Raw genomic sequence first — 21,902 nt, forward strand, 5'->3', positions numbered from 1 at the left:
GCACGACTTTAATCCCAGCATTCAGAAAGCAGAGGTAGGCAGATCTCTGAGTTTGAGGACAGCTTGGTCTATAAGAGCTAGTTCCAGGACAAGCTCAAAGCTACAGAGAAACCCTGTCTTGAAATACAAACATCCAACCAAACAAAAAAAGCGGATTGTTATCGAGCCTAGTGACCTAAGTTGGATCTCAGGGTCCCACACGGCAGAAGGAAAGAATCCACTCCAGCCAGCTGTACTCTTGACTTCTACATGCACACAAATGCACAGACACAGTAAATTAAGAAAAAATTCAAACAGTAAGCAAGACACATTCTTATGACTGGCCATTTGTAAAACATTTGGAATACTGAAGGAAAAATGTAAGCACAGAAGCTGACTGGTTAGATTTTTCCCCATCAGAAATGTTATTAGCCAAATAACTTCATGAATTACAAGAGCAGCATTCTTGTGTTAAGTGTAACCCGTGACGCTGAAATGGAAGAAAAGAGGTAGAAGGAATACTCAGAAACCAGCAGGGTAGACTGGAGCAGAGGGAGAGTGAGGCAGAGGAGCACTGACAGGGACAAGAGCGAGGGCCAGAACGAGGAAGGGAGTCAGAGGGTTTACACGTGCATCTATGTGAACTGTTCTTGGAAATAAAACCCTGCCCACAAGTGGGAAGACTACGCTGTAGGAACAGAAAAGTAGAAACATGTGGCCTCAGGAACTGGTCTCAAGTAAAACGCCCTCGCTCTTGTGCAGTGTTCTAACCTGCACATATCCTGGCCTTGATTTTACGGATGGGAAGGTGGGTAGGGTAAGACCCCACCAAGCTGCTGCTCTCCACGAAGTGAGCAGGTTGCTGTACACAGAAATAGTGAAATCACTACCTGCACTTTTACGGATATGGAAACCCTCCACTTTCCAGACCAGAAAAGGATTTACCGGGTATGCATTTTCTAAACCAGCCAAGGCTTTAAACATCACGTCTACCGACTATTCCCACGAACCTTGACTGAATAAGCCAGTGAGATCGTGACTGCCAGTGGAAGGCCTTCGGGCACAGCAACTACTAGAACGGTAACTCCAATAATGAAGAACTTCACAAAGTACTGTATGTAGATTGGTGTGCACTCAGCAAGCCACGGTCTCTTCTGGACCCAGAAGGTATCGATCACAAAATATAATACTAGGATGATAACTGTGATGGCAGACATCAGCAGACCTTTAAAGACAGAAAAGCGGCAATTGTTTAAAAAGTGCAGACACTACCCACTGCCAAGTGTATTAGCACTGTAAGGCTATTTTATAACTCGATAAGTTATGTCTATTTTAATTTTTCTGGGAAACTGTTATCTCCAATTTATACTTCATTTATCATATCTGACCCCTGTCAGATTTAAGTTTTGCTTCTAGGTATAATCCTGACTCCAGAGACTAAGAGAGGAGCTTCTGTGGTTCCTTGACAACTGTGTCTTGTCTTCGAAAGGCCCAGCTAAAGCAAGAAGCAAATACAAGAGAATACCAACAGATCAGCGTAGGCTAGCGCTTGCAATGCTCAACATTCTGAAAGATACGTGAAGGCCGGTCAACTTAGAGTCTCAAAATTAAGTTAACTATGTTTAAAAGTATACACATAAAAGTATACTACCTGGATCATTTCCTAATTTACTTTTAATCTATCTTCACTGATGCATTAACTCAGAAAAATAAACTTTAACTATATACTACAAAACATTTGCCCTTCTATGTTATTTAGCCTCTTAAAAATGAATATTAAAACATAAAGCAGGTCTAAATATCTGGGTCTAATACCCTAGTAGTAAATGTTTACAAAAATATATTTTTTTCATAGCCAGTCAACAGAAGGCTGAGCACAATGTGTGCCAAGAAACTGTTAAAGTTTGATAATTTGTACAAAATCACTTCCCTGATAGTCCCTTTTCATTACTGACCCTAAAAGTTTAAAGACGATTACAAGGCCTTGTAAATTAAGCAAATTCAGGCACTAATTTTAACTTAATCACTGACTGACCAGCTCACTGACAGAAGGGGTAATATGGTAATCAAAAAGCCCCATACAAAATAAAAAAAAATATTCTAACACCAACATCCTTTACACTGGCCAAGTGCCATTCCCAGTCCTCGCTGTGCTGAGAGACCCTCTCAGGTAGGAAAGCACAGATGCACTTCAGAACCAACACCCATTCTCGGGTCATACCTGCTTTGCCAATCTGAACAGCCAGTTTTGTAAGTTTCCCCTGTAAAACGGACTTTTCTTTTTTTGGCAAATTTGCTTTCTTTTTGTCTTTTTCATCGCCATCTCCTCCCTCTTCACTCTTTAAAGGCTGCATTTCCATGGCTGCACCATCCTGGGCTTTTGCTAGGTTCAGAAAAAACACAATTTTGCTGCATTTAAAGGCATGATTAACATTTTTTTTTCAAAGTTTGTTACAGGAAAAAGGCTGAACCGTAAACATTCAGTGCTCTGTGCGTATGTGTAATGGGAGTACCTACACCGACAGAATAAGACATTCAGTGATAGGAATGAGCTATATACAGTCCTTAAATAAAGAACTAAGAATACTAATTTCTTTTCATGCGATGTTAGGGATTAGGCCATATCCAAAGACTACAGATCCCTCTCATTAACTTATGATCAATACAGAATATTAGATATGATTTCATATATAAAAATATGCATATTTATAGACTTTTAAATATAATTTACACTCTACAGATTCTTAGGCATTTTTGCTACCAACTATACAATTACATTTTCTACCAACTACATAGTAACATTTCAAGTATGTCAGAACACTTGAAACCCTTATGTGGAAAGCTACCTAAGCATAGTAGCAGAAGTCATAATTAACGCCCTCTTAAGACGGTAGAAACAGCATGACTACGGCACTGGCAAGAGAGGGCAACCCAAGCTAACATTGCTGATGTTCCCTGCCACATGTACCCTAATTTTGGATAAATATAGTACACAGCAGATCTATTTTTGGAGATAACAAAAACAAGCTAACTGTACTTTTTCTTTTCCTCAATTTACCTTTGTTGCGATTCTCAATAGCTCCATCTTGTTTCTTATCTGTAGGAACAAAATGGGAATTAAAGCTTTCCAAAAGAAATGAATACGGCCACGCTAAATTATGCAGAGGTAGTTCACATTTCTATAAGGGAATTGTTACACAATGGTGTACAAGTATACAAAAAGAAAACACCAGTTTGTTGACTTGCGTCAATCACTTCCTACATCTTACCACGGGAGAATATTCCAAAATAATTTAGGGCATGCATACTGTATTTCTGCACAAGACTTTATTCTTTTGTAAGTTATAAGCCCGAATATGGTACAAGAGATTGACAAGCTAAATACAGACCTAACCCTGAGAAAGCAGAAAAGGAGAGGATAGAGAGGGAGGGAGGAAGGGAGGGATGCTATAAAAAGAAAACAGGCATACAGGGGAGTTATAGTGGGAATGAGAATGAGAAGATGTAAAAGACAGGGAGGCAAGTTAGTAAAAGCAAATATTAATATGCCAGGATGATTACCAGTCAAAGAAACCCCCTAAATTAGCTTAGAATCACAGAACACAGAGACGTCACGCGTCTGAGGCAATAATCAAGGAGGGAACGGGCAGGTCTACTGTTTGGAACAAGCAAACCAGCCTGTTTCCTTCCAACTTCACTATCAAGAAGAGCATCTTCAAGCTGGGAAACCTGGAACATACGTCAGGAAAGAACAGAAGCTTGGGCTAGATGAAGCGATAGTAAGAGAACACCTAGCTACCGTCAGTGAGCTCAGGTCTGGACAGGAGAAAGCTACACTCTATGCTGGCAAGCAAATGGACAGGGCATGGAGACAGATTAGCCTGGGCTGTGTCTGATTAGACGACTAAGTAGTCAAGAGAATAGGAGAGTTGGAAGGAAGGAGGAGAGAGAAGCGAAAAGTAAAAAAAGCTAAACAATGGTTTTGATGTTAATTCCTAGGGCTTTTCCAGGCTGGACTAATAAAAGCACTTGGAAAAGACACTGGGGGACAGGGCTTATCAGAAACGTTTCTGTAAGGTCAGAAAGATCAGTCATTAACACACTTCTTTTTTATAGGATCCAATGATGTTCAACTCCTGTGTATCAGGAGAGGAAAGAGCAAAAGGAGTTTGATCACACACTTGCTACCTGATCAAGTTACACAACCCTCCACGAGGTCAGTTTCCTAGCAGTAAGAGTAAGACAGACGAAGTTGGAGTGTGCAAACCACTCAGTAACCACTGCTACCAGGTTTCAAGAAGCCCGTGGTGGCTCATCAAAGGCTGCCTGCAGTACTGAAGTGGAGAAATCTAGAACAAGGGGCTAGCCACCCTCAACCTGAGGCACAACGTTTCACCTGTCCCACCCCTGGTGTTGGGAAATGAACACATGCCATGATGTTCTCTAACACTGAGCTACACTCTCAATCTAAAGAAATTTTCTAATACATTTTACTTAAAATAAGAACTTCACATGAAAATACAATGCAAAAAAACCAAACAACCCATGAAACTATTAGGGGCTCTGAGGCAAACCAGGTGCCATGGCTCCTGTCTGTAATACCAGTACTTTCAAGCAGGATGACTGCCTCAAGTTCAAGTCAACCTGGGCTACCCACTGAATTCTAAACTAGCCCAAGGCAGAATATGAAACCCTGGCTTAAAAATAGTTCATGCAAACATGTACCTCTACTGTGGGTCTGATTCTGGGTTCTAGGCTCAGCATGATAAACCACGGCAACAAACTCCCAAAAAACAACAGAATAAAAACAATGATAGAGTACGGCAAGCCAGAATTTTAGCCAGGCAATTTTTTTTTAGATCTTAAAAGACCCAAGAAACCAAAATATAGGCTTACATCCTAATGAAAATTAAATAAATCCAAATGATTACAGGACACTAACTGCTGCCAAGACAAAGGAGAAGGAGTCCCTGAAAGGTCCCTCTGAGTGAGATGAACAGCGCAGAGGATACCAGGAAATGGTACAGGAGGGCATTCTAAAGAGGCATACCCTGAACTTACATTCTGAGATGTCTGTGTGTTTGTTTATCCGTTTGCTCTAAGAGCTCTGTGGATAAACTATATGCTATCAGAGTCTGCTGACAGATCTCCTGGAGAGACAGCAGAAACAGTCAAAATGAGAGATCTTGACATTGAATGATGGGCCAGTATGTCAAGACAAGCAGAGAGTGTCAAAGTGCGGCCCTAGTCTGCGTGCAAACATTTGCCATGTATGTATAGAATGGACACAAGAAAGGTGAAAATCTGAAGATTAAAGACCAAGCGAGAGCAGGAAGGGAGAGCTGAATTCATAGCGATGATCAAATGAGCAGAGAAGAAACAGGATGAAGCCCAAACTGAAGTACTACTAAGTGTATGCTGACTCTGTCTCTTCCTGTGGTAGAGGGCCTGGCGCACTAATGAAAACCATTTTTGCTCTTGAGAGTGCATCAGGTAATTAACATTACATTACATTTTCATATTACAGTCTCGTGAAAGAGCTCTATTTCAGGACCAGTTTTGAAGATTCCCAGTCACTGTTAATTCCAAATACCAATTCTTACAGCCAACTACTACACCTACTCTTCTTTTCTTTTTTCTTCTCATCTTTCTTTTCTTCTTCTTCACCTCCAGCTCCAAGTAAGGTAAAGATAATTCCAGTTTGAGAATTCACACCTACAGCTGTAACCACCATTCTTCCAGAGCCTTCCATTACATGAGTACCTATAACAACAGAGAACTTTGTAAAAAATTATAATAGCTTTCCCTCCAACAATTTCAAATTTCAGCCATACTGTTTTTAATAAACAAGATTTAATAAAGCACACTAATATATTGAATCTTAAACTCTTGTGCTTAAAGCAATTTGCAGTCATGAGGTTAAACTTTTATTACCAAGTGACAATAGGAAAACAACACAACAAATCCTTGTGTAAAATACCAGATTATAGTACCTATATTTCTTAAGATGTAATACAACTCATATTTCTCAAAAAAGCCTATAAGGGAAAAATTAGCACATTGCTTGGAATGTGTGAGTATTCAATGAAGTCAGTATTAGCTATAACATAAGAATGTAAGGGCAGGGGGGTTAGCATCTAAAAAATATATCTTTCAAACAGAAATATGCTTATGGCCAGAATTCCACAGCACAAACATGTTCCCATACTCAACCCTAAACCTCTAACACAGACTTTCAACTCAGCTTGCCAACGTTACTGACAGCTCCCTAACTTGTTTCTCTGCCTCTCTAGTTTATCCCTGTGTTTTAGTATTCCTACAGTGTAATTTAACATCCTTCTTAGGATTCAGTAATCTCTGACTCTGGATCAAGCCTACTGGATCAAGCCCTGAATCTTCATTTGAGACTAACCAACCTTCTCAATTTTCTTGACTACAACTCTAACAAAAATTCCAATCCAGACAGCTAGGAACATAGATAGGAACAATGATTTCAGAACATGTCTTTCACAACAATCTTTCAAGTTGACAAACATTATTATAATTTTCTAGAAATTGGCCTAAAGTTATACAATTATCAAGAACAAGGCAAATATCCAATTTAGTACTGTCAGAAGATAATAGATACTTATGGCCACCAATTTCCTTAATACTCTCCAGTTTCCCCAGTTTCTCCAGTTTCTTACATATCAAGTCGGTGTGGGTTATCTGTTAAATAAGAGTGTAAAGTCCATGTATGCACTCCAGTCACTAGGATTCACATTTAGCTACAAATTATTGGGTAAATTATCCAAAGCAAACTTTCGAGGCCTTTGGTTTGTTATTGCTAAGAAACCAAACAAGAAACATCCTACATTCTTAGTGTTTTACTAATTACTGCATTTGTTGTCAGTGAAAATAAAAGGTAAGCATAGAAAATTTAGCAGGATAATATTTATAAACATGTATAAAATACAATTTCTTTGAACAATTCTGAGTTTCTTCAGATTTGTTTTTGTGCTCTGTTTTTCCTTAGTCCAAATCTGCTCAAATGTTAGCAGTGACCATGGTCAAGAAAAGTAAACAGTTTTTCTTCAGGTCCTATCCCACCACTAACCGAACACTGCTTTTAAAAATCTAAATTTAAGAAGCCAAGAACAGCAGTGAGAGATGGCATCATGAGAGTAAATTTAAAAATAAATGCATGTCATGGTTTTGGTACATTTTTAGAACAGGGAAATAAATGCAGAGAAACTTTCCCACCCGTACTGTGATAAGGGATTGTACAAAGTTATTTCAGTCTTTTCTTGAACATGGAAATTTAGAGTTCTCTTGGTATCTTGGCATGTATATGTAAAGTTTACCAGTCATCTTTGTCAGAAGACTGGAGCTCAGTTAAAGGGACCAGGTTGAAAGAGCTAAGCACTGGGTAAATGAACCACACGTACAAAGCAGTCCATAAAGGCAGCACAAGGCTATCTCTGTTGACCCAACAGAAGGAGTCTTCAGTGATAAGACTGGGACTCTCTTGTCCCCTTTGGAAGATTATGGGTCTTACCTCGTTAACACTGATTTTAGCTTCTTAGAAACATGGCAGAGTAGTAGTAAAATGAGTACACGTTACTTACAGATATTATTCTTATACTAGTGATGATATGCATCCTCTGTATGAATTGTAAGGACATCAAACACTCAGATAGGATTAACACTCTAAGTGGCTAGGATACTGACAAGCAGCATACAAACCTTGAGGGTTTTTTGTTTGTTTGTTTTTCCTGAGACAGCTATGAAGTCTGTCTTGGAACTAGCTCTTGTAGACCAGGCTGGCCTCAAACTCACAGAAATCTACCTGCCTCTGCTTCCCAAGGGCTGGGATTAAAGGTATGTGCCATCATTGTCTGACCCCAAATCTTGATTTTTTTGGATAAGACATTCCAATGTAATAATTGACACCTTTTCAAAAATGAATGTAAGTTACTCTTGATTATGATTAGTATTTTTTATTTTTGCAGTAAGCTTTTATCACAATTACAAATTTTAAAAAGATAATGGTTAATTTTAGGTTCTGCTCTGAAGCTATGATTACAACTTAACTTCTGAAGGTATTATATGTATGTTTGACTTTGGTTCAATAAAGTCATGTTCAATCTATTAAAATATAAAGCTAACAAAGGCCCGAAAAAAATACAAATACAGCTGCTAAGCTATTAAAGTTATTAACTATCAAACCAGCAGAAATCTTCAATTTATAGACATTAGCATTCTATGAACATTTGAAGACAAATAGGTTAACGTTTGGCCCAAGTCCAATATTAAAAGTTAATCTAACACTATAGCTGACAAGTAATTTCATAAATGATTTAAAGATATTTTAAGATTAAAAGTAGGGAATCTCAGAAATTTAAATTAGAAAAACTGAGCATTCTTTTAGAGACAATCTGAGGCATTCTGGTATCTTTTCATTTATTGTTTTAGTAGCAGCTTGCAATTGTTTTCATCGTCCTTTCAATTTCAATACCAAATAACCTTCGTTGATGTTATTACTCTTACGAATGACCACAAGTGTCCTGAGTAGTAGACATGTACACCTTCCTTTCCAACAGTACCCGCACCTATGCTGATCCTTCTTCTCCGTTCCTATAACGTGTAAATTCAAACTTATTTCTGACTGTACATGTGACTGTCACTCCAGTATTCCTACTGTCAATTACTCATATAACCTGACATAAACAGTTTACATTTCAGACAAATTATCTAACAGTTCAGTGAGGTAGTTGCTTACATAAACTTCAGACATTTTTTTTATTTTGTTTTGTTTCATTTTTCAAGACAGGGTTTCTCTGTGTAGCTTTGGAGCCTTGTCCTGGTATTCACTCTGTAGACCAGGCTGGCCTTGAACTCATAGAGATCTGTTAAAGGTATATGCCAGCACCTCCTGGCTATAAACTTTAGGTTTTATTTAAAACAAAAACTAACTAGTTTTTTTTTTTTTTTTGCAAATCATCAGAGTGCATTTTTGTTTTAAACCTATAGTCATTCTTTAATATGACTTTAATAGTAGACAAGAATAAATGTGATATAGAAAAAGTTTAATAGAGATCATTAGACTTCTATTGGAGTTTTATCATTAACACCATCTTTCAAATTTCTTTACCTTTTGGATTCTATTCCCATTTATGAAATATACTATGTATTCCAAGATCTGCAATATACCTGTTACTGCTTAAAAATCTTCATAGATTCTAAAGTTAATGTTTTCTTGGCTTTTAGTAAAACACTCAAGTTTTTAAATTCATACCCGATAGAAGTAAGGGATCCTTATCTAGAGACTTCTTCACATGATCAGATTCACCAGTCAATGAACTCTCATCGATTTTCAGGTCATTGCCTTGAATCAGTATGCCGTCGGCTGGAAGAAGATCACCTGAAACAGAAGGCAGTGATATGCTGAGCCGTCCACAAATTCAGCACAGCTCTGCATCTCACAGGTGGATGCGGTGCCCTGCACGGCTTACCATACTTCACTTGGGCAATGTCTCCGACAGTAATGTCAGCTACCGGTATCTGGATGACTTGACTGCCCCGGATGACGGTGAACTTCTGCTCCTGCTCGATTCGACTTTGCAAACCTCGGAACTGTTTCTCCTTACTCCAGTCATTGAAAGCCGTCACTAACACCACACACACCACCGAAAGGAGGATCGCAGCTCCTTCAATCCACCCGGTTTCACCCTCACCTTCTTCTTCACCGACAGAGACTTCTCCACAAACTATTTGCAAAGAAACAAAGTGGCAATTTCAAAAACCCAGTGACTACTTTCAGGTTTTTTTCTTCATCAGTTTTACTCAGCTTTGAGCACCACTGAACTCAACCCCTCTACAAAGGTTCCTAATGAACCTTTCGGAGGGTGCCAGGAAGGAGGAAGCATGCGGAGAAGACCAAACTCCAGCCTCTAGGAAGTTCCGGGCATGCTTCTGCAATATGTAAGGCTTCATTCCAGGTAGACCCAACGAAGTCAACATTTCAACTTCCACAATTTCAGCTTTCTAGTGCCTGTCAGCCATGTCCACACTAAAGTCTATGAAGTGTGCAGCTGTGTGAAGTCTAAAGTGTGCACACCATAATTACACAGAGCTTTGTGGCTGAGACTGCCAAGGACCATCCGAGTCTTCAGCAACGCCTAAGGCTGTGGGGCTGTGAGGGCTGCTGTGACACTGACGCTGGCTGGTAGACTCATCAGGGTAGTGGGGGCTGAAGAAAGACAGATGACTTTAAAAGGCAGGGTCTCTGTGTGTAGCTCTGGCTGACCTGGAACTGACTATGCAGACCAGGCTGAGCCAAACTCAGAGTTCCGGCTTTCACTTCTGCCTTCCTGGTGCTGGTATTTAAGGTTGTATTTAGGAATATATGTATATGCAAATATGCATGTGACAATTAATGAAAAAAAGAAGACAAGGAGGGGTATGAAAGGGCCTAGAGGGAAGAAAAGGAAAGGAGGAAAGGACGTTAAATAGTTATAATCTTCCAGAATAAAATCAAACCAAGGATGAGGCTTGCCATTTTGTAAGGGTTTCCTGGAGCGTTTAAGGCTGTCTGGTACCATTTTATCAACAGAAGAGTCACTTTCAAAGCTGAAATCAAGCCTCTCATACTTGATCACTAGATATACACAGTATCTAAATCCACAAGCCAATTCCACCTCAAGATGCCATTTTCTTTGCTCATCTGTAAGCAGCAACCGAGTCACATCTTCAGGCTAGTAGTCCTAAGTTAGTGCAGTCTACCCTGTTACTTCCTCTCCCGTGGTTAAGGACCCCCCGGAGTTATCCATGATGCTAGAATCAACGTCTTCCAAGTCTCTGCTACTGCTGACACTTTCCTCCATGAACCATGATGTCCTTTATGGCATCTTGGCTGATGAATTCTTTCCTTAGATTTTCAGTTTTCTTTTCCTTTGTCAAATTACCCAGGAAACGTGTTTCTTAAATAAAGATACCCCAAAATTACTTCCTGAGTCCATAGGCTGTAGAACAGATGATGAACAAGCAGATGTAGAAACATTCGTTTTACCATACACCTTCACTGTAGCTCTTGAGCGAACAGGTGCATTGTTACTGAGCAATAGAATATATATAACACAATACATTAATATATAATTATATATAATTTAAGTATATGGTATTTTAAGTATTATGTTCCAAAAATGGATATATCCTATTAGTAACTTTATTGCTACAAACTGTCAATGATCATCTGAGTGTTCAATAGCTCTTTTTATTGTGGTGGTTGCTGAGATGTGGAAAGCTGACTTTCATGCATGTATAGATCCATAATTACAGGGAATCTCAACAGTGGGCTTGTTGGAATAGATGCACCATGAGCCAGGCTTTGCTATTCCATTTACAGAGCACAGGCAGAGTAGGCAGAATGAGCCTGCCCTTGGAAGCCGGGCACTGAAATCTTCTTTAACTACCAACTCTCTGGTATTTTCTTCCCAGACAAGGCTGTTCCACTCACACTGAGACAGTCTTGTAGAGCCACGCTCCTCAATACCACCAGCTCCATCTTCTGCCAACGCGGTTCAGCTTCTGCATCGGCACCTGACCCTCAGGCTGGGATTAACCGAGAAGGGCCCTTTATTTAAGCCTCATGAAGCAACCTCAGCGAGCTTCCAAGTTTTCTTTTGCAGCTTCCTTTCTTTTCTTAGTCCTCAAAGAATTAAAAATCAGGGCCTTGCTCTGGATTACATGTCGGCCGACAGGAATGCTGTGGCTGGCTTCATCTTCTTCCCAGATCATTAAACTTTTTCTATATCGGCACTAAAGCTGTTTTCCTTGGTTACCATTCGTGTTCACTAGAGTAACACCGTGCAGTTTCCCATAAGAAATCTCCCTTTGCACTTAAAATGTGGCTGTTTAGCGTGAGAGGCTATCTGCTATTATTACAGAGGGCAGACAAGATATAAGTAAAAAGCTAAAGGTGATGTACACCCAGCAAATCATTCTCAGTTTTACTACAGTGTGGTCACAGCTTGGCTTCTGTAGCATGCAGTTAAGCCGGCTCAATCTTGTCTGTTCCACCACATGAACCTACTGTGGCAGACACTACTTTAGGAAACCAAGGTAGTTAGGGAGCGAAGAAATACCGAGTTTCAGGTAAGGCGTCAATAATTAAGCATTCATAAGTTCATGGCAAAAACATAACATGGTTGTATATTGCAAAATAAAGTGAGGCTGAATGAGCAGAGAAAGTTGGTCTAAGATGCCCACAACATGTCAAATGGTCATCATGGACCACCAGCATACAGATGGAAGGAAAGAGAATTCCACGGGGAGACTGAAGTCAGTAGGAATTGTTGAAAAGCAGAAAGGTAAAGGACCTGGCCCTTGTTCGTTGGGGCTATAATCTAATCTAGTCTAAGACTGAGTCAGTGGTCCATGGCGATCCTCTGAAAAATAAAGAAGGGATACACACGCAGGGAGTCTTGTTTGCTTTTCTTTGTGTTTCAGCTCCACAGCCCATGCAGGCTTCAAGCTCTCCGTCTTCCGGCTCAGTCTCCCACGCACTGGGTTACAGGTGTGTGCTACCGTGCTGCTGCTGACAACACCCTTTCCTGAAACTCTGTCTTGGGCCGCTTACAAATTCACCAGAAGAGATCTATTCTTTGGAATACTACGTGAGATTATGCTCTCCGAGCTGAACCGAAACGTCTGAAGCTACTGGTTTGGACAAGGTGAGAAGAAGACCGAAACTAAAAATGAGAAAATAAGCAACTGCAGAAATGATTAAGCGTATTCCAGAAGTGTGCAGAGACCAAAGAAAGAACCTGGCATGTGAGGCTCCAGGGCAATGATCAGTCTTGGAGAGGAACACGTGGAACGCTTGAGGACGAAAGGATAAGCGTAAGATCCACTTGGGATGAAGTTAATAATCACACACACAAAAAAAATATTTTTGAAGCTATCAGAACTCAGCTTTCAGGGCACAAAGCATTCAGTTATCTGAATTTGTATTTTAATTATTTTCAGGCTAAAGAAATGACCATGTCACTGGGTACAATAACCAATTCAGGATTTACATATTTAATGAGACCCCCATACATATTAGAGACTAACTCTGAATTAGATCACGTCTGGATTCAAAAACGCATAAAAGCTATGATAATTAGAATGTAACGGCCTCCATAAACTCATAAGGAGTGGCGCTATTATGAGGTGTGGCCTTATTAGAAGAAGTATGTCATGCAGAGGTGGGATTTGAGGTCTCATAAATGCCCAAGCCAAATCCAGTGTCTCAGTTCACTTCTTGCTGCCTTTGGACCAAGATGTAGAACTCTTAGCATCTTTTCTAGCACCATGTCTGACTGCATGCCATCATTTCCCACCATGATGAGATAATGGACTGAACCTATCTTGTCTTTTAACAGTGTGTGCCTGATTTTTATATGTACTTTCCCAATTGAGCCATCTCCTTTGCCCCAATGTAAGAATTTGACTCATATATACCCTGAGAAATAATTACCACAATCAAGTTAATTAATACTTTTAAACATTTCCACTTTAATTTAGCACATAGGAATATCTATACCCTAATCACATAACCAAAAGTTCTTTGAGTCAGTCCTTAAGAGCAAGAGTAAAGGGTCTGCTTGAGACCAAAAAGTCTGAGAATCACTGACATCAGATACTAGTGACTCAAGAAATACAATATGGCACATACTATATTTCATTGCCAAACAGTATTAGTTAGAAATGCTGTTAATGTAGATTTCTTTAAAGTCATTATGTTTCGATATGAAAAAGTATCGGGATGACAGCATACGGGTAGTACAAATACAACTCTTAAAAATAAAACAAAGTGCAACTACCAAATAAATTTCTACCATGGGACAAAAGCCTAGGTTTCATCGACTAGTTCTACTGGGTTCTGAAAAGGCTTTAGGATAACTAGATTGTCATCTCAGATGTATTAAGCAGAACTTCTAAGACATCTGAGGAGACACTTGACCTAGACTTTGCTCATAATAAACCTCACACCACTAAAAATAAAAATTTCCTATTAGTCTTGGAAAAAACTGCTAGTAAATTTTTTGTATTAATTTTTAACTAAAATCTAGAATATCAATTTTCAATATTCTATAATAAAGGTTGGGTAATGGAAAACTGAAAAATTCAGTTGTATGTTTTAAGACATGCAAAAAGCATGCACACACACACAAACAGATGAATACACACAGGCAAATATGGACATTTTAGAATCTGGAAGGATTCTGAGGTATTTTACAGTAAATTATTATTTCCTTCTGATAACCTTGTCTTCAATATTTTTCCACAAACAAAACAAACCACACACCATTGCTTAAATAAAATTTTATTTGGTTTTTGCATAAATACTGACAAATATATTATCAAAATATCTTCTTACCTGCACCAGTGATTCTGATGCAGGGACAATTTTATGTCCCTATGAAACAGATTACAAAACCTGGATATATTTTTGGTGCCTTAACTGAAAGGATGGTCCAGAATAGTAAGAACTGGTTTTGATCAAATTTTAACAGTACTGTTGCTCAGAATTTCTGCCCTACACTGTTTAAGATATATGGATATTCTGTGACCGACTTCCTTAAAAATTAGTAAGACACATGCATTCACACAAGTCCTAAGCACAGCTTTGTGAAATTTCTTTTGTATTTTACCTAGCTAACTTCTAGAGCTAGTAATTTTTAAAATTAAACTGATCATAGTACAGAAAGTGTAAGAAAGAAGCTTTCACAAACAAAACATTCTGAAATCAGTCCTCTGATGTCAAATACTGTGGGATGACTTGAATGTAGTATCCAAAATCCAGGCTAGATTCTCCAGGGTACAACATACACTAATGATAATACCCATTATAATAAAGCCTTTTAGAAATTGAAAGATCACATGAGAAGCACAAAAAGAGCTGGGCAGACACAGAAGCTGATCTTCATCTCCTATGCTAGACCTCCTCATGGGTCACAATGTCCCCCCCAGACGCAACCTTCAAGAATCCAAAACACTCAACTATCTGGAAGTTTTTGAGCACAGACACAATGCTACAGTGGAAAACTCTAGCCAGGAAATTGTGCAGATAATTATTTAAAATATTGTATAAAATATCTTCAGGCATATATGTCTGAATCATAAATACATGTGGCATTTAGAGAGGTCCTTTCTTCAAGAATTTCATTGTATATTTTGCAAATACCCCAATTCAAAGACATGAAGACTAACACCTTGATCTCATGCATTTGAGTATAAGGGAAAAATAATACCTTCCTCTCAAGTACTGCACTAAACCTGTGTGGAAGCATTTCTATATGAAACAAAACCAAAATGTAAAAACCCGAACTCTCAATATCAGGATGTATCATACACGTGTAGTGCCCAGATGTCTAACTATGTTTACACACGACACATGCATGGAAGAACAATTAAACTGTGATTCCCTATATGACACAGGCAACACTGAAACTCATGAGTTCCTGTGAAAATCATTTGGGATAACATATTAGAAGTGCTTAGAACAGAGCCTAGCACACAGCAGTCAATAAGTATTCCCTGGCTTTATTATTATTATTATTACTTATTACATATTAAGCAAATTCAGTGAACTAGCATCACATAACCCCCCCCCCCCCCCGTCATTTACTTACGTGCATTATCCCCTTCCGGAGGTTGATAAAAAGAAAGGCCCAATGATACTATGGCTGCAATTTCTAGTATAATTAAAGTTACATCTTGTAATGCTTCCCATACTAATTGGAGAAAGGTTTTTGGCTTCTTAGGAGGTATAAAGTTCTTTCCAAACACTGTTTCTCTTCTTTCTAAATCTGCAGGGTTTCCACTTAAACCTGATTAAAAAAAAAAAACAAATTTGGGTGAAGTCTGACAACTCTAAAGTGAAGGTATCCACTCTTTCCAAGATTAATTTGTTACACTTTAGACTGATTCCCAGGCCCATAGCAGAACGCTTCCTTGTGCTCTTTAGTCTAAACACACAGGTAAGTCAATGAGAAACACACAGAGCTTTCCCTGAAGCATACATTTTAAGTAGCTAACCTAAGAGTGGATCACATGGGCTGGGATGAAGCTCAGTGGTAGAATGCCTGCAGCATGTGGAAGGGCTTGATCTCAGCACTGCAAAAACACCTTTTTAAAATAGCTTTAAAACTCCACTTTCACTTTCTTAGCTGCTTATTTTGACCATCCTTCTTATAGACACCAAGATACCAGAACCTTTTATGACAATATGATAGGTTTTTTAATGTTAAAATATATATATTACACACACACACACACACACACACACACACACACACACACACACGCGGCAGATTTCCTTTAGGTACTGAATGGTGGCTAGCTAATCAGTAAAACACTTTTTTTATACTTACTTACTTTTTAAACTTTTTTTTTAGCTTATTTATGAAAGGCAGCAACAAAGCAAAAGGAAAGACCCACATTACTAGAAGGTTTGTGTCTTCAGTGTCTCAGTTCATCTCAATGCCCAGGTAAGCAGAAAGCTGAAGAGACATCAGACTGCACTGCTAGAACAAGAGACGAATATACAAATCCAGTATCACGATTCACTTTATTGAATGTACCAAAAGAAGATTTGAGAATGTTCTTGCCAGATGTTAAAGATGGAGTCACCAGAACAAAAACAGAGAAGACTACAGTAATAAAGATGACACTGGAAGTCTGGGTAATTGTTTAGTCGCATCAGTTACCTCATGTTGAGGAGGAAGGAGGATGAGTTCTAGTCTGTCCTGTGCTGGTCTCCACTATCTAAGAAATGTGTATAAATATATTTTTTTTAAACTCATACTGAATGGAAATTATCACTGATCATAAAATTAACATCTGATTAGTTTAAATATTACCATTATAACTATAAAACATTAGGTCAAATCTATCTTTTAATAGCTACAGATGTTTTATGTTAACATTGAAAAGTCATAAAGTTAAAGAAAGCAAAATGAAAAGGAGGTAGCTCTAACGATTTCTGATTCTTCTAAACATTATACATGGTTAGGTGGGCTATGGTGGGTCACGCCTTTAATCCAGGCACCTGGGAGACAGAGGCGGTGGAGCTCTGGGAGTTCCAGGACAGTCAGAGCTGTCACACAAGGAAACTCACTCCCACAAAACCCATCATATATGGTTAAGCATATGCTTACAACCCTTAACAATGAGGTTGCTGGGGAATCAGAAGACCTAAGATACATGTCCCATACTGAAATCTTGTGTCACTTTGCCTCTCGGGGGCTGCAGGAGTGGGGGATGGGGGTAGGGGAAGCAGTACTCTTTGTTGGAATAACTTACAAGGTTGTTTTAAAGACAAGGAGAGGGCATTAAGTTTGTAAATCATAAATTACAGGGTAACGTTTATTATGTAGAGAGAAGACAGGTTACAAATTTGAGTACTACTAAGTTTCAAGCCCATTTGGAATAAAATCTATAATTTTATAGATTTAATAATCTTAATATCATGAAGTGAAGTTTTGTGAATTGCCCAAATATGCTATTTACTGATCATTAACTACTTACAGACACTGTTCCACATGCTGGGGGGGCCAGTTCTACACTCAGCAAGAGTAAATTACATTGGAGAGATAGACAAACACAAAGTTAAAATTAAGAAATTTAAGATACCTATAATTCAGTAAAAATGGTTTTTAAACGGCCACCAGAATTCTCTCAGTGGACACTAGCCTTTCTAACAAACCACCATCTAAATGAGTCTGAATGATAAAGAGTCAACCATGAGAAGACCAGAACAAAGCATCTCCAGTAGCATAAATGCAAAGGCCAGACAGAGGTCAAAGCAAGGTTTAGTTAGGAACCAGAAAGCAAACCATTGGGCTAAGGTTCAGTGATCAAGGAGGAAAGAAAGAATGGGTCAAAAAGAAAGAAAGGGGGGGAAAAAAGACCCAGAGCCCAGATCACGGGGGAGTTCACGGAAGACCATTTATTACTCACTTTAACTGGGATGGAAACTACCTGAAGGTTTTAAGGCAGGGAAGTGATAACTAGTGTACAATTAGAAAGGTCATTTACACTGCCAGGTTGGAGTGCTCCAGGGAAAAGACCAGTGAGGCTGTGGTACAAAGAGACAAAAGTGCTTGATTCTGGGTTTTGGATGCAGAGGCTGAGAGGAGTAACTGGATCTGCCAGGTACTTGGAAAGAGATCAGACAAGATGAGGAATGATTGGATGTGGGATGAAAGGGAGTGAGAATAACGAATGGTATCTAGAACTAACTTTTAACATTTCTTTTTTTTCTTTTTTCTTTTTGCACATGAACTTGAATGGGGGTGGTTTAATGGAATGTTTGAAGCTAGTGGGTTTAACTGAAAAGCACAGCTAATGTGTGTGTGCATGTGAGTGGGTGGTGGTTATTTACCAAGTAGGGCAGGCCTGGGGAACTGCTGGGCTAGTTAAAGGGGAAGGAGGAATTAATAGTTCTGTTTTGTAGATGTGAGCAATCAAGTTGCTGTATCTAGTAAGCAGACTGCTAGTCCCAATCAGAATTTCTGTGCAAAGTTTCAAACAGAGGGTTAGCAACACACAAGGATTCTGGAGACAGTGGCTCCATGAGAGCTTCCTGAAAGACAGAATAAGCAGGCAGGAAGGATAAAATGAAGTGTGCAGGGGAAGGATGCACACCAAGACATACCCCAGGGCAGAAGGAAGCTTGTCTGAGCAGTACTAAAGGTTTCCATAAGAAAAAGGTTTAAAAGATGACGCTGATGTGATATGAGAAGGCACGGTAAGATAAAGGCAGAAAACTATTTTCTTTCATCAGACAAAAGACAATGACCTTGATTAAGAACCTTCCTGTAGCAAAGTGCGGAAAAAAGTTTGATTAGAAGGAATTGAACAGACAATAATAATGAGCAAGTAGAAACAGCAATATCCATTGCCCCCCCAATTATGATACAATGGAAAGAAATATACTGGAAAAATGACTTAAAGTGTGTATTATTTGTACTTTGTGTTTTCAAGGATGGGTGGTGATATTAAAGCAAGGTATCTACCAAAGAAAATGAGAAAAATTGAGTAGATGACAGAAATGACACAGGAAATCATGATTATTATTAAAGTAAGACCTGTGATGAGGAAAGAAGGGATGGAATTCAGGCTCAGGGTATCAGTCTGACAGAGATCAGGAAGATGTTGCCACTTCAAGAACAGTACAGTGGGTGATGAAACTTCTTGGCCTTAGTTTTTAAACTACAGAAGTAACAAAATATTAAAAATAACATCAATAAATACAATAAAAACTCTGCTGAGTTTCATGAGCTTGGCTGATTAGAGCACAGTGGCAACCAGGTCAAGGTCAAGCACAGGATTGATCTTCTAATAGCACAGTTAGCTTCATAAAGAAAAAATACAACCACAACTCATACAAAGCAGCATCAAAATTATACACTTTACATGTCTGTATCCATCAAGGTAGGGAGTAAAAATAGCCTAAAATTGATCCTATGAACAGACAATATAGATAATCAGTACTATCTACCTGACACTTCAACGGAGAAACAGAACAAAATTCAATTAAGCCACTTATATCAAGAGAATATGGCATCTCAACAGCTGATTCCACGTTATGGAAGGGGGAAGTTTGTTGCAGTGTTTGAAACAGGTGGGTTTAGCTGAAAATCAGGGCTAATACATTCCACATACAACCAGAAACTGTGACTATGGATGTATATATGTGTACATATACACATATGGGATTGTGGGACGGCTATAGTGAAGGTGACTACCCTATGTGGGAGGAAGGATGCAGACTGAAAAGTATATGGAAATGTGTTCCTTGTTTCAGCATTGAAAGAGGAGGTGATCCCTCACCTGCCCTCAAACTACAGATCCATCCATCTGGTACATGCGCTAGGTATTATGGAAAGGTACTGAACATACAAGTTAAGTGTCAGGCAGGATGCCTTTCCTGGCTCTTGACCTTAACAAACTCAGTATGGTAGGGGTGACTAACAAGCAACCACCCAGACACACCCAGTATATGACGTATTAGATGGCACTGGAGGACATACTACGGGAATCCATGTGGGGAAATGAATCCAAACAACATTTGCTGTTTCCAACATGAAGAATCAGAAACAGGAAAGGGGGATCAACTTAGCAAGATCAGGTAGAACAGATCACGAAGAGAGCTGCAGGTCTCCCCCCGAGAAGTCTAACGGTCACTACAAAAGCAATGAGAAGCTATTAGGCTTTATGAGAAAAAATGACAGTGTATGGAAGAGGCACCAATTATGACTCTAGCTGAATTTTCCTATGACAAGACAGTGAATCCCACCCACAGGGTAAACTGACCACAGCAGGAAAGGAGACCCTGTTTGTAAAGAGAAAGTTAGGAGTTATTATTTTCAAGACTTAAGACCACTTGAGAATGGGGGGAAATTTTCACATCAAAGTCAAAGTAGCAACATGGGTAACAGTTTCAGTAAAAAGGTTTTAAGAGTTTCAGTAAATTGAGATGTGGGGAAAGGATGAGGAATTGGGGCTTCCTGGGTTGGAACTGCTAACATGGGAACCACCAGCACCCAGGTGATGGCTCGTGAAGTCAAAGGTAATAGCAACGGATGGCTTTGTCCAAAGCATCAATCACCAGAAACCTGCAGAATAGTAACAGCCTAGGAAAGCACAGGAGGGGAGCAACAACGTCTAATAGCAAGAAGAACTCCAGGAATATGTTGGGGAGACGGAGAGGGAGTATTTGAAACAGAATTCAATCTACTGTTACCTAAAACTTAAACTTGGAAGCACAACAGACAACCAAGGACATTCTACTTCAGGCTTACGTTATGACTTTTAAAATTATATCCATGCTACTAGACGGAGAACTAGTGAAAACAACCTTTAAAAAAATCTCTAAGAAACAAAAACAAGTGACCAGCGCAGGCACTAAAATAACATGTAATTCTCTACAACAGTGTCAATACATTTCTAGGACAAGGTCATGCAGGATCACAGAACTCACAAGCATAAAACCATACATGCTAGCACACCGTGACCATACAAACACTGGCTGAACGTCTGTACTAATCTGTAAAGTCAAGCACAAACCATGGGACATTAGAGCATTTTTGTACTAGCCTGTTAAGTCAATAGTGATTTATCCCTAGGGGAAGGTCAGTTTTCTCAAAGAGTTAAAATATATCACAACACAGAGACACGGTCAAAGTCCGGCAGTACAAGCGACTTACTTCTAGGGAGTGCAAACATGAACTGTCACTTAAAACATGGAAACTAGGCAACCAGCGACAATGGCTATTGATCCTATCCTGCTTCCCAAGGTATCCTCGTTTGTTGCTCTCTGTAGCCCTTCTTTTACCTAATCTCGACAATCGTTATTTAAAGAGTTCAGTTTTACTTGACTTCTCCCCTTTGTGGTGCAAGAAGCCATGCTTATTAACTCAGCATGTCTTTAATTTTGATGACTTCACTGTTCCACTACTGCATGACAAATACGACACTGGAGCTAGAGGCCTGCATTCCGAATCTACAGCAGTCTACTCTGCCATCCAACGTAGAGCACAAGACAGATAGCACAGGGTTAAAGCGGAGAAGACAGGGAAGCAACTGTGAAAACTAAAGGACTGGGAAACGGGATTTAGAGTATGCACGAGAGAGTCAATACAGGAAAATACAATACAAGAGAAAAATACTTTAAAATAATCTTATGCGTTAGGATGTCAGATTGTTCTGATATAAAACTACACTCTGAGATACATGCTTGCTCTAAAAGAGGTAAAAGATAAACAAATATGACATTTCAAGTCTCAACTTCATTTTACCCTGAACTTTTAATTTCAATCCCCTCAAGAATTATGATGGTTAATGAAAAAAGATGGAAAAAAACTCAGTAAGCTCAAACACGTTCTACTGGT

At 39.1% G+C, this 21,902-nt stretch overlaps 1 protein-coding gene across 4 annotated transcripts in view; it reads right to left on the minus strand.

Moving 5' to 3' along the window:
• Positions 1–21,902, minus strand: part of Atp2b1 (ATPase plasma membrane Ca2+ transporting 1) — a 53,134-nt gene that overhangs the window by 27,226 nt on the left and 4,006 nt on the right. For all 4 annotated transcript variants that reach the window (XM_075954893.1, XM_075954891.1, XM_075954895.1 and 1 more), the window contains exons 2-8: positions 15,639–15,836; positions 9,474–9,728; positions 9,257–9,382; positions 5,602–5,742; positions 3,038–3,076; positions 2,201–2,362; positions 990–1,204 (exon numbers count right to left, since the gene is read on the minus strand). In XM_075954893.1, coding sequence (XP_075811008.1) covers positions 990–1,204; positions 2,201–2,362; positions 3,038–3,076; positions 5,602–5,742; positions 9,257–9,382; positions 9,474–9,728; positions 15,639–15,836 — 1,136 coding nt within the window. The remainder of the gene's footprint in view (positions 1–989; positions 1,205–2,200; positions 2,363–3,037; positions 3,077–5,601; positions 5,743–9,256; positions 9,383–9,473; positions 9,729–15,638; positions 15,837–21,902) is intronic.

The sequence above is a fragment of the Microtus pennsylvanicus genome, chromosome 20, assembly GCF_037038515.1.
Source record: "Microtus pennsylvanicus isolate mMicPen1 chromosome 20, mMicPen1.hap1, whole genome shotgun sequence".
NCBI lineage: Eukaryota > Metazoa > Chordata > Mammalia > Rodentia > Cricetidae > Microtus > Microtus pennsylvanicus.